General features: G+C 36.9%; 1 protein-coding gene across 6 annotated transcripts in view; it reads left to right on the top strand.

The window, feature by feature from the left end:
- Positions 1–1,038: 1,038 nt before the first annotated feature.
- Positions 1,039–14,434, top strand: part of LOC135208471 (trichohyalin-like) — a 555,144-nt gene continuing 541,748 nt past the window's right edge. The window contains exons 1-2 of one of the 6 annotated variants that reach the window (XM_064240691.1): positions 1,039–1,152; positions 13,133–13,770. In XM_064240691.1, coding sequence (XP_064096761.1) covers positions 13,618–13,770 — 153 coding nt within the window. In that variant the 5' untranslated portion in view covers positions 1,039–1,152; positions 13,133–13,617. Of the gene's footprint in view, positions 1,153–10,263; positions 10,519–12,767; positions 12,884–13,132; positions 13,771–14,434 lie in introns of those variants that run through there. The other 5 variants (XM_064240696.1, XM_064240694.1, XM_064240695.1 and 2 more) reach the window with 5 other exon arrangements.

Below are 14,434 nucleotides of genomic sequence, written 5' to 3'. Positions count from 1 at the left end.
AGAGAGAGAGAGAGGCTAAAACATTATTATTGCATTACTTGACACAGTGAAAGTAGTATTTGTCAGCCTATCTGTGACAAACAGGGAGGAGGTTTTTTTTCCCACATCATTGCGGTCCCCAATGAGAGCAACAGCAAGGCTGGGGCTTGGCCAGGTGTTGTGCACCGGGAGGAGGTTGTAACGGACCCGAACCCGAAGGAGAAAGGGGGAGGGGAAATGAGCTAAAATACCCAGTCCACCTAGTGCCAGCTAGATAGTCTGACTCTGCTTGTTTCTCTTGCAATTGTTTGATTCAGTGGAGATGATGGAGTTATCTGTAACTTGTAAACAATTAGTTGTGACTTTTCTTGAATGAGAACTTGATAATTTTGTTTACCGATTTTGTATTATTTTATTTCTTCTGGTGTCTGATGCAAGCCAAGAGACCTCAGGTGAATGTGAAGTTAGACGTGTCTAGAGAGATTCTCTCTCTCTCTCTCTCTCTCTCTCTCTCTCTCTCTCTCTCTCTCTCTTTCATATATTCGGTGTTTCTCGTCACATCATATTTGTTGCATTAAATTTTTCTTTATATCCAGTATGATTATGAAGAGAGGTATATATAAGTATGAATTAAACTCAAGGGAAAAAATTGTTTAAAACACACACACACATGTATGTAGTGCCTACTATGTATGTATGTATGTATGTATGTATACTTATGTACTATATAATTATGTATTCAAGTTGAATAAAAGAAAACCCACTGCCCTTTCTTTATTTTCGATGGGAATGATTTTAATCCACTAAAGTATATCGGCCAAGGTAGAATTTGTTTAACCGGTTGGGTATCACGGCTTTGTGCTGGGATGGGGTTAGAGAGGATGAGAGAGAGAGAGAGAGAGAGAGAGAGAGAGAGAGAGAGAGAGAGAGAGAGAGAGAGAGAGAGAGAAAGGGGGGGGGGGGTGTTAGTGGGATTGGGGTGGGTGTAGTGAGGCAGGGTTTGGGGAGGAGTTTCGTGGATCCCGGTATCTTCTGCCCGCTCGGGCTCAGGGGCATCACGAGACACATGAGCCAGTTCGGTATTTGACGGGTTGTGGTGAAGTTTCCGGAGCGCTTCGAATGTGCGCTGTGCGGCCACACGCGGCGGTGCCGTACTTTCGCGCTGTCATGAAGGTGGTGATTGCCGAGAAATAAATGGACCAGAATTATCAGTTTATGCTTTTTGTTCAGATAATTTGCGATTTTGCGAGTCTGTTTGCGTCAATTGTTTGATAGGGATTATCTGTTTATGAATCAGTAACTTTATTTACTCTCAGTTTGCATTTACTTTGTGTTGCAAGGTGGCTTTGGCTGCTTATAGATTTGACTTAAAAATAATACAAAAAATACAGTATTGTGTATCCTATATTTCCTATTCAGAACTTAAAATTTAATAATAGAAAAAAATCACGAAGAAACAATGTGAACAGCAAAAGGGAATATTGCGCAATTCAAGTTATTATTTTGTGTATATCAGAGAAAATCAAGACGCAGAAGATAAACTCTTGCATCGAAATGGTCCAAGTTTCAAGGCCCTTCCAGTTGGGAATAGTTTTTGATTCAGTTCACCATTCAACTTGGAGCCGAAGAAAAGGTATATTAAGTGACGATTGTCGGCCAGCAAACGCTCAGTGGCTCTGCTGGTTAATACTCTTCATTTGGCACGGCGCACAGAGAGAGAGAGAGAGGAATTTACGTTGGCATTACCAGCACAAGAGTGAAGCATACAAGCTTAACAAACAGACACTCATATACACCTCAAAACTTTTTCTGCTTCTTGTTCAAGTATATTACCGCTAAAAAAATGATCGGCCTTACATTGCTTGATAAGATTACTAAAATAGATCAATTGTCTTTGTTCCTGTAGGGTAACAAACTCGTATCCTATTTGGTATAAAGTTCAGCACCGTAATTAATAAGATTGTTATGTTCTTTCCAGGTCTAAAGTTTTATGATTTGGGGAGGAACAGGTGTTTCACAATTTGGTCAGATGGTGTTTAAGGTTAACGATTTCTTGTTATATACTGTTAGGCCTGCCCATAGCTTATTTTCAAGCACCGAATGAAATTTCACAATATTAGATCGTAATGATACCAAACTATATTATTAGCGCTAAAATTCGTAAATTCTGAAGCATGAAACTTCTTGGATATCATGACCATTGTCAGAAGGACGTGGTTATATGGCCGCAAAGGAAGTTCTTTTTGTATTTTATTCATTACAACGTTTACTATATTAACCCAGTAGCTGTCAGAATAGGTCGTTTCAAAACTATCCCAGCATTCACTGAGTTATCCTGTCTCACTGGCATCCACTTGTATCATTGCATGGCACTCATATGATCAAAGCTTATAGTCTTCTTCACTCAACTAGTGGCCATCAGCATCAGGAATACCGGAGATTGTAATGAGAGAGATCTCTTCCCTAATTCGCACGTGGTAGTTAACCTTCTTCATGTGCTGAGCTTTGTTGGTCATGCCATTTCCTCATTCTTGAGGGAAGAAGACTCTTGTAGCACAACTCTACTTGCCATAGTGTCTACCACAGTAGAGGTTAATTTTCATAAGTCCATCGGGATATTGTGCCATAGTAATGGACTTCATAAGTCCCGTGACATAAACGAAAATTCTGTCGCTAAATTTTAAAGTATTTTAAAGATTTCGATCGTAATTGCTGAACTTGTCATATCAAGGTCTTGAATCAGATTTTAATCCCAAGGGAACTATAAAAATCTGCATTATTGATAAACCTTGTTTGAGATCCCTGCTTTCTCAGCAAAGCGAACACCCTTTCTGGTTGCTCCTTACAGAAATTCTACTGAAGAAATTTGACATTTATATTTTATTCCTGTAGAGTACAGGTAAATGATTCCTTGTGGTCAAGTACTCCACTGAAAGCTGAGTAATCCTCTCCCAGCTGTGAAAATAACTTACAATATGTGGGTGTTCCTGGGAATATTTGACAACTGTTACAATGCTTTTTATTGTACAAATTGAATCTGATAAAATATTATGAAGAAGAGAAGTCACGTAATGCCATGAAAGATGTACAAACTTTTGGTGATTTAATATTTGCAGCTCTGAAATGTGGAGCCTCCGCTAACCGCCAGTTCAGTTCCGAAAATAGAAGACATCATTATCTGGACTCTTCACTTTGCAACATCGGTATCCTTGGATTTCTACATATTGGCAGTACAACTCTGTCCTGACATCACATTCTTTTTGCAAGGAGTGCTGTTTGTCCAAGGTTGGCCCCGCTGTTTGTCTCTCATCTCTGTTACCTACAGTCATGCCACTTCTCTTCTATAGCGTTAATGCGCATTCATCTTTGGCCCTTTAATAAGGAGACCAATGGACTGTTGCTTAATTTCTTGCTAGACAGGAGTTCTTTCTGTTGCAAATGACATTTTGTCTTTCTGATGATGAGGATTTTGATGTATCCTCCCTTCCTTTCTATGGCTTTGCCGTAGTTGAGATGGTAAGAGTTTGTTCCTGTCATAAACATCTCTTATCTAATGATACGTAGCATTATCATCATAGAAAATAAATTCAGCTTAAACTAGTGGTAGTTGATTATATGCAATATTATGGCAAAATCAGAGTTTAGTTGGTCAATGTGTATAGGCTCTTGACATGCTTTTTTAATCTAAACGAACTTAAGGACATTAGTCTTGTGCTTGTACTGTTTAAGTGTGTTTGGTTAGGACGTAATTTGTGGGTTTTTTGTTTTAAAATGTATCCCTTTCGCTAGCTAAAATGTCTTTCGACCACTGCATGATTTATAAGCCTTCTTTGGCTTCCTTTCCATAGGATTCTATCCGAGATACTGGATACCACATTCCAAAGATAGAGTTCCGTAGAGACATTATTACACGATGATTTGTCACTGCATGGAAAGGAAAAGTAAATCCAATATGACAACTTACGATCTTGCTTTCTGAGGATAATCATGGCTTTTTGCAATTCCATCGTTATTGTGCTCTTGGGAGCTGTAGCAATCGTCTATAAAGTTGCGGAAACATAATGAGACAATTCTTTGGTGCAATACCCATGAAATTTACGATCAAGTTTGTCCACACGGCTGCACACCTGACTCACTGGAAGGGACATGTGACTTATCATGGCGCATAAATTGTTCATCACTGGTTTTATCCAAATTACACCTGTTACCCAGATTAGGTTTCTTTGTCATGCCTGGGGTTAGTAATTCAAGAAACAAAATTAATACAGAAAAGGTAGTTTAGGTACCTGCCATAACGTTGTCCTCTTTGGCTGAAGAATAGATCAGCTCTTATGTAAAGAGAACGAACAGACAAGAAAGATGGCGAGGACAAGCCAGGTGTGACCTACATAAGGCATTAAGAATTGCGACGTGTGGTCTTCAGAAGCCAATTCTGATTGTATCTCGGACTCTTTGGCGATCAGCTATGCACACTTGCGTAACTGTAGGCCTTACATATAAGGATCTTTACTTTAATAATCTAAGTTACCCATAATCTGCTAAATTGCTTAGTTGTATAAAGCATAAAAACAATGGAATTAAAAACGAAAATGTGTAATACTTGATTTTTTATATGGCTCGAGTAAACGTTCAAAACTAAAGTGAATTGAATAACCAATATATATATATATATATATATATATATATATATATATATATATATATATGTATGTATGTAGTATGTATATATATATTTATATATATGTATATATATATATATATATATATATATATAATGATATTTTTTAATAATTAAAAATTGACCAGTGTCATATAATTCAAGCGTTTTAATGCACGGGTAAATGTCAAAAATAAACACGTGCAATTAAAGACATTTGTGGATTATAAGTGAATGATTGAGTTGGTAAAAGATATAGTCATTAAATTGATGTATGTTCAACAATCAAAACAATGGAGTAGTTGGGAAGGTGAAAAAAAAGTGAAATATGTAATAAAAATCTAAGATAAGGAGAGATAAAAGACAAACATACATTGACTCTACCTTTTCACTACGTTTTTACTACGACTTTATAAACAAAACGCGTTTTAGAAGTTTGTTACCAACAGAAAGCTAAAAATACTATGGTTTCCAACTGTTATAGAAAAAGATGGTAGATGGTTTGGACATTTCATCGAATTCGTAATAATTAGTAATACGTAGGAAAAAAAAATAATAATAAAGAGAAGATGCCGCTCGTTTTGGAGGATGTTGTGTCAAAGGGAACGCTAATTGCAGAACACCTTTTTATCTCATGGTCATCTGGGATGCCAGAAACTGCGGCGCACCTGCGAAGAAAGAAAGTAAAAATTAGACTGTTTAATTAAAAATTAGACACTTTAATTAAACTAAGATTTAATACCATGTCATCAAACACTGCCAAAGACTGCTTAGTTCGTGCAGATCATATTAATGTTATTAAGGATGCCTTTATAAGTACAACAATAAATGGCCTTGATCGTGTACACTGTCCATCAAAGTCAACCTTAAAAAGAGAGAGAGAGAAAAGAACTAACAATAAATGGTTCGCTTCGTCCGATAATGCAAGAAACCGAAGTAAACGTGACTGCCTAAGCAATTGCTGTCTTGCCAAAATATTGTTCTCTTTAGTGGAGGTATTTAGGAGTCTGTTTTTGAAAGTCGAGATGTTTGGCGGAAGATTCAATATCTCTTTGGCACAGCTGTATTGTAACAATGGAGAGATAAGTACTGTTTTCAGTAAATTGGTTGCGTGGACTCTTGCAATCTTAAATGATATCGACATCATTTTAAATCATTATGGTGCGTCCACACTACCGGAAAACGTGTGAAATACGTCGGTTATTTATCGCATATGTGTTTAGAAACTTGTTGAAAACAAGTCAGCGACCATGAGTTTAAGAATGAACATTTTGCAAATGCTGGATCATCGTATGAACCAGTATTTTAGACAAGTCGTTAACTTGTATTCAACCCGTTAGTGGTGTGTGTACGATGAGTTGACGACGTATGTTTATGACGCACCATAGACGACGCAGTGCCTTGCTGAGATCTAAAGGAGTTGCTCAGTTTTGAAAACATGGATGGGCAGATCCTTTTAGAAGAGGCGAGAGATGTCCTCTCTTCCCGCCAAATGCTTGGGATATTTACGAGTGCGTTCGTAGAGAACTCTCCCGAACTCCCGAACAAACAATTTGGTTCAAGGTTGGTATCGTGTGATACAAATATCGATTAGCCATTATCATCTCCCTAGTATAAAACCTAGTGGATATCACAGAGACTTGAGCAAAGTATTACACCAACTGAAATTTTAAGCATGAAGAAACTTCAAAACAGCTTTTATGCATACACAAACCCTGCTATCATTTTGAATTATTATAGGCTGCAGAAACGGAATTTTATTCTTAAGTTTTATAATATTTGTTCCATATCTTGCAGTATGAAACATTATTTTAATTAATTCGTTGACTGTAAGATTAATTGCCATGGCGTTCAACTGTAGCTCTTTATATACATAGTCTAGTACGGTTCTACTTCAAGTATTATACGTAAATAATTTCGTTCTTTTATTTGAAATTCTATGAGTACTAATCATTTACATCTAGTTGATGATGCCAGTACGTACTGTTGCATTTTAGGGAAGTTAGCATTAATAACCTTCGTATATAGATATTGTTTAAACTGTTTGTTTTTCAAAGCATTAGAAAAAAAAAATTCCGTGGAGTCAACTTCATATGAGGGACAGTCATCGATGTGCAAGTATAGCAAAACGAATTTTTTCGGTGTTTAGTAGTTGCGAAAAACCTCGTGATACCATTTCAATTTTTCGAGCATTTGTAGGATTTATTAAATAACGTTTCAAGGTAGCATAAGAATGTTTGTTGGATCAAAGTTACAGCCATGGAACCTGAAACGTTGCTCGAGGACCACCGGATTTATTCCTCCTCACTATCCAACATCACTGCTATCGCCTATCGTGGTATTGAATCTTTATAGGCGCGAGAAAGACGGTGTGCTTCATGTCTACTAAAATTTCTGCGTTGAGAGCTATAACATTTTAGTCATTTTGTTCTTGGGCATTTGTTCCAGTACCGTCTCAAGAGAATACTTCGTGATTAAGATACTTTATAGCAGTGGTTCCCAAAACCGGGGACCATGTAGCAGAATGCAAGGGCCCATAATCTGAGGATATGTATGTATAAAACCTATGGTTTTATACATACATGGGGCATGCATGGCGGTGGGCCATAGACATGTATCCTGTATGAAAAGTGAGTGGGTAACGGCCAGAAAAAAGTTTGGGAACCACTGCTCTATGTAAAGTTTAAGAATTATTGTAGCACAGCTTTGTGGAATGACTTTAATTTGTGAAGGATTTACACTGACAAATCATTTTGGAAACATATCATATTACCTATCTTTAGTACACGGATATTTATAGCTCAAATTATATATATCATTGTTCTGACATTTTTGAGAAGCAGATTAAGGGACTAGCACATGTTAATTGATTTATGCCTCGTATGTATGAATTGGTGATAATTTTCTTGATGATGTTTTCAAAAGATTGTATTTTCTTGCAACTGCATCATTTGGCCACGCTAGGCCAACTAGGCAACAGCATGAGCAAAGGCTTTCACTGTTAATTTTTCGGCTCAAGCATCTACAAAAACCTATAACGATTATCTATTCAACACAGTGGTAGAGTTAATAATGCAAAAATATTTCTTCTTGGCCTAATTTCAAGGGAAATGGACTCAAGAAGTGAACATTTTCTTTCAGAAAATTTGAATGAAGATGCTTTCCTGATTGAAAAGTACTAATCAGTATTTCTATGCCCTTTAATATTTTACAAAGCTCTTTTTCTTAATGATAGCCATACTGGCTTATTCTTCTCAGACTACATAATTAAAATCATGTAACTATGAAATCAATCCAGTTGTAACTTACTGAATTCATCAAGATTAGTAACACAAATAAAAGCAAAGAACATATAATGAAGCAGGTCAACTTTTTCATTTTTTTTACCATGCTTATGAAACCCTCGGCGTTATCCAACCCTTCAACTCACGATGGCGTTTGTGTATGAGTAGGTATGTGTGTGTGTGTGTAGTGTATGTGTCAAACGCGAGCCAGAGCTGACTTACCGTACACGTGGTTTCTATATATAACGATTGTTTAGGCATCTTCCGTTCTAAGCGGTGGGTACCTATATATAAATGAGAGTGATATGTTAGCGCAATGGCTCTTTAGTGGAAAGCTGTTGCGATAATACCATACGCTTACACACACATATATAGTATATACACACGTATGTGTATACATTCATACGTACACACACACATATATATGTAGGCAAAATTTTTCATAAAGTTTTATAGAAAAAAATATCAATTTTTTTTCATATCACCCATTGACTTAATTTGGTTAAAGGTGATGTAGAAAAATAGAAAACGAGGACTCATCTGTTTTTACCTATTCGTGCAACCAACCTTTCTTTCATAGGTAGGTCCGTTCCTTCGTGATTGAAGACCATGGAACTACTTACTGATTTTTTCATTTTCTTGTTCTGTTTTGAGCCTGGACTTCACTTTTCACTTTTCACCCGCCTTACCTGTCTTAGCTATGAATTCTTGCATCTTACATGCTGTAGAAACATCCACCACGTATTACTAGATGTGTAACAATCTTGTCTTTTGTTTTGCTAGGTTCAGTAGCCTATTATACGATTTTCTGGAGGTTTTGTTCAAAATGTGCCTGATAGTAGTGCGACCTTCCAAGTCATGTAATAGAAGTGTCCAAACTTCAGCTGTTCAAAATTAGTATAAATGCTTAATTTTTTCTCTTATACATAAAAGCGCCTCAGTCGCGTGATCGGTATGGTCTTGACCTGCCACATAGGTGGCCGCGAGTTCGATTCTCGGGCGTTTTATTGAGGTGTTAGAGATGTGTATTTCTGGTGATAGAAGTTCACTCTCGACGTGGTTCGGAAGTCACGTAAAGCCGTTGGTCCCGTTGCTGAATAACCACTGGTTCCATGCAACGTAAAAATACCATACAAACAAACAAACAACCTTTCAAGCATAAGCACATGGGCCTCGCTTTATAATTTAATTGTGTCCATCTTTCTTAACTTTTGCAAACCGTTTTTCTGTTTGAGCTGCTTTCCCCTATTGTGGGCTTTTCCAACTGGGATTACGTCTTGACGAGTTGATGGCCGTAACAATTACTCCTTTGTATGGTGGAAAAAACGACCAAGGTTATTGTAAATAAATCATCAAAATTATGTCCCATACCGTGTGACCCAAGGGGGCTCGGTGAAATTCCATACATATCTTTCTGGTGCCTTTTCTTCCACGGATCTCCACTTATCACCAGCCTCCCTTCTTCTCATAGTACTTTTCCAAGTAGTTCTCGACCTGTCAGTTCTTTTGTTGTCCAGGGGCTCCAAATGCCACTGAAATTTACTATTCTCCCTGAGGTTGTTCTGTCGTTACTCGTATCTATACATTCTTCGACCATTTAAAAAAAATTCTGTTATAAAGTCTATGGGATAGGTAAACGGCAAAGGTGAAATCCCTTTTCCTCTTAGAACTAAACCCCACAATTTACTGCCAATTCACTCGACAAGACCCGATCAGCTTTAAATTTGCATCTACCCTGTTCATGGATGATTTCAATTTGCTTTATATTTTTGGCGGGAATGCAATAGTTATCTACAGACGTTGCCAATTGTCCTCTAGTAGTCAACATAAATAGTTAGAAAAGGTTTTTTTAACTCCATACACAGCCGTACAATACCTGTGTCAAAGGGACAAATTATTACTTAGTATTGGAATTACCAAATTGGGGTCTGCAAGAGTGAGTCTAGTGTTCTGCCATTAGATGGAACTATTTTATTTACATCAATCTTCTTATCCAGCTCATTAAAATCTCAAGTGCACCAATGAATTGCTGAAGTTATTTTATGGTATAACAAAAATAATGCTGCAGTTAAATGCATAAAACTATAAATAGCTGTACAAACTGATGAAATATCCATGATATAGCCAATTTCCCTGGAACTACGTTATGCCAGGAAGAGGCATCATTCATCTACCGGGTTGGGGAGGTGTGGGTGGGGAGAGTTGAGGGGGAGAGTTGAGGTAGCCACCAATGACTTGAGTCCTACCGGTCAGCAGTTGTAATCGAGGGTCGTTGGAGTTAATAAGCAGCACGTGCGTATGGTGTTGTTTGGTGGATAAAAAGCGGGTCCCTGTCTTTTAATGTGCTAAGCAAAACTATTTTGTAATACATTAGCAGAAAAAAAGATAGTTGAAAACGAGTGATGAATTGTGTAACGACACGTAAAGTTAACGAAGGTTTGGGTCAACGAAACATACCTGTTTGAAGCCACAGTTGGAGGTCACATGCTTTGATATTGACGTCTTTCATTGAAGAGCTTGTTTATAACGTTGTCTAGAGGATTAGCTACTTTAGCCATCACATGGGGTGGGCCTCTACAATAGATCGCCCTCACAAAGGTAAATGTTAATGGGGTTCTGACGAAAATCTTAACGATCAAAATTTCAGTGCTTCAGAGATGATTTTTAAGCATTGGTTGCTAAATGTCTTTCCCTGCTGTGAAGTATTGGTTTATCGTTTTGTTTAAAGCATTAGGCTAACATTTTACGTCTTTTTAATGAAAATTGATCAAATTTGTTTTTATTAGTATTTGACCGTACTGTAATTGAGTTATTAATTATTTCATCGTCGTAACCTATAGGCCTAACGTTGTCAACGAGTGATTGTAGAGTTTGAATGATAGTGAACGCACAGATTTTGATAGTTGTGTAGACAGTTTTGGAATTTTCTTTTTTTGCATTTTTAAACTATGACATTATATAATTAAATTTGAGATATTTAGGGAAAAATCGTATAGGTCTATATAAGAAGTTATGACGATATTGTGGTTATTACAATTACATGTTATTGGTTCCATAATTTCCCGCTATGTAAGTAGTTAGTTGACAATAACTGATATATCAAATACTAAGTGTGTATGTGTGTGTGTGTGTGTGATAGTGAGAGAGAGAGAGAGAGAGACACTGATTTCTTATAGGTCTAGCATGACTTTTTCGTTACTACATTAATTTTCAGTTAGCAGAGAAGGATAGGCATACATGTTCGAGAGAGCAAAAAAGGGAGCACAAATTCGTATTTGAAATAACAATAGGTAAGCTTATACTAGTCAGTCTAGATTTACTTATAGGCCTACGTATACTGTACGGATTGGTACACTATCATGCCTTTGTTGATATGGTAGCACAATGAGGTTGAACACCAGAGAATAACAAAATATAACTATATAGGACGTTATTGATTAAAAAAGTAATAACATACGCCCTTCCGGAAGTAGTTGGAGGAAAATTTATTAAGCCGTTTAGCAAATATATACTCAGAAAGTATAGAGAATCAAGAGATGTGGGTGGGACTGGTAAACAAGAGAGAGAAATTTCACCTGACTTCAGGCTTACAAAATTACATTAATGTCTAGGCCGATGCTTTTAGTTATAAACCTTTTCTTCTACGTTTCCTCTGTTAGGCCAAACCGTCGAAACACTTATGCCCTTTTGCCACTGCTTACAACCTTAATCACTTCTTGTACATGGCCATTTCTCGACCTTTCAGCCATTTTGACCGCCCACCCCCATGAACTATGGAAGCAATCCTGCTCAGCAGCTTACACATTTTCATCATTCACCGACAAAATCTACAATTCATATTATACACTTTCCAAATCGTTTGTATAGATTCTGCTACCTAACTTGTTTCAGGAATTTTGCAGCCACCACAGCTATCTTGATCCTATCATTCGCGACAGTTACCCAGAAATGACTTGATGTTTCAACCACAGCCATTGTTCTTATTAAGAAAACACTTCGACAAACATATTTTTCTTGAATGGAAAATACCTATGGTTTTGTGCGTTGAAAATATTCCTATTGAATTGTATGAGACGTCTACAAACCTCATGGCAGACAAGGAGATAAAATTAGGTAGCGGTGTGTATAGGTTTATATTTAGTTGTGGAAGTGACGGTAATAGATGAACTGCGATGTGTTTGAGTAAACGTTTACATTACATACTAAGCAATACCTGTAATACCATCCAATGTGTTGATAGGAACGGAAAGGCAAGATTGTACAATATCGTGAAGTATAGACTTATATACAAATTCTTGACGGATAGGCGATGACCTAAATTGATAGCTAACTAAGACGAATTCGTGCTTTATCTTTTTTCTCCACAGATTTCCATATCCATCTACCTAGATTTTTTCTGTTAAGTTACATTAATAATTAACCCATGTATTGTTCTGTATGCTATATGAAATTTCAATGAACAAATGCGAGACTGTCCAGAAATTGGAAATTCAAGAGAGTAATGAGATTAGAAGGATGATTCATAAAAAGTTGTTTGATGAGCAGCGTCTTTTGAGTACCTATATATATATATATATATATATATATATATATATATATATATATATATATATGTGTGTGTGTGTGTGTGTGTGTGTGTGTGTGTGTGTGTGTTTGGTGTGTAGAATTTGTTTTGAATATATCCGTGCATGTTTGTCTGTACGGTAGAATGTCATATATGGGAGCGCCTGAAGTTTTGGTAGACATTGCAGGCGTGTAACACTGCCAGGCGATACAGTTGAACTCTTTCTGGCACTGAAAACACACACACTCACTCTCACGTATACACTTCGCAAAACTTCTTTCTCTTCTTTTCCTCTTACTCTTTCCTCTCTACCGTAGCCGTTAAGGCTCCGTAACTTTAGTATTCTGCTGAAGAAGCAAAGTGGAGGAGTAACACTGTGCGCTATGGAAAGACGCCTATGTAAACGTTGTAGTGTTTTTGTACAAACATTTTGTGCAGATGTATTTCATTATTTGTTCAGTACCTTCAGTGGTTTAGGAAGTGGGAGTTGGCAAGAGTAGTCATCTCCATTTGAAGACATGTATGTATGTCAAGAAAGATAATTGAGGAAGTAAACGTGTTGTTGAGTCATGTTCTAAATTTTGCTTTTAAAATCAAGTTTTGGTATTAACCTTTGAAATGTAGCTTGTGTTTTCCATTCACATGCAGTCGCCGTGTATTCTAGTGTACTGACGACGATCGAGCAGATAGATAACCAGGAGAAGGGAATCGCGAGTGGTCTGTGATGGCGCTGTCGTGGAGGAATTGCTGTTGTCGTCGTATCGCAGAAAGAGGAAATAGAAGTGACCACACCCGGGTCTGCTTTTTTCCGTCTGCTGCCTCGTCAACGGCCGAAAAAAGACGTCATTAGAAATATGGAAAACGACTCGACACGCAGCAATTTACAGTAACGAAGTGTTTTTTTTCTTGACATAAAGAAGTTTCCTTCGATAGAGTGGCTTAAATCGTAGGAGCTCCATTTGAGTGGTGGGTGTCACCTAGCATACTTCAATATCAAAGATCTCAAATCAGTGTCTGGATCATTCGAACCAAGTTCGAACAAACAAACCCGGAGTAATTCACATATCATCGTTGCCATAACATTCCCCTCATTTTCTGTTTCATATTAAAAGAGGACACCGTAGCTTAGAAAAATGTCAGGACGAGGGAAAGGAATTGGAAATGAGTCCGAAGGACCCAAGGGATCCGCGGGATCTGGGGGTCCTACAATCAACGGGTCTATAGAAGCAATGTTGACCCCGGAGCTACTTTTTCGAATGAACAAAAAGATCGCCCAGCTCACAAAGGTAAGGTTGCTGTAATCCTCTTTCATTTACTTTTTCAATTAATCATTACTATGTTGCTAATAGGCATTTATGTATATATATAATACGTTATATATATATATATATATATATATATATATATATATGATAGAGTTGAATAGATTTGTGTGAATATATTAAAATGATTATATATATATATATATATATATATATATATATATATATATATACATACACACACATATGTAGTGTGTGTGTATGACATCTCCAGCTCTCACCCATTGAGAGTACCTCGCAAGATACATCTATGCATACGTAGTTATTCATCGCCAATCACCTTCACCTGGGCTCTTCTCGGGCAATTTCAATAAATAATTATTTATATATGTTAAATACACGCATTACGGGTACAAATATTTAATAAGAATTGAATCGTTTATTACTTATAAGTTTTATTTGATTATATGCTAAATGCATGTATATATGTGTATAAATATACAAGTTGAATACAACTTCTCACGTATTTACAGTACCAATCATTGAACTATGTGCTAACCCAAGGAGTTTTGAAATAGTAAAAAAAAAGCTTATGTCTTTTACATAAAATAATAAGAGTTAGGAAAGTATAAGACGTTACGGGTTACTCTCACGACCATAAAAAAGTATTCTTTAAAATGTGGTGTTT

Source organism: Macrobrachium nipponense, chromosome 35 (assembly GCF_015104395.2).
Source record: "Macrobrachium nipponense isolate FS-2020 chromosome 35, ASM1510439v2, whole genome shotgun sequence".
Classification (NCBI taxonomy): Eukaryota; Metazoa; Arthropoda; class Malacostraca; order Decapoda; family Palaemonidae; genus Macrobrachium; species Macrobrachium nipponense.
This window is presented reverse-complemented; position numbering and strand designations above follow the sequence as displayed.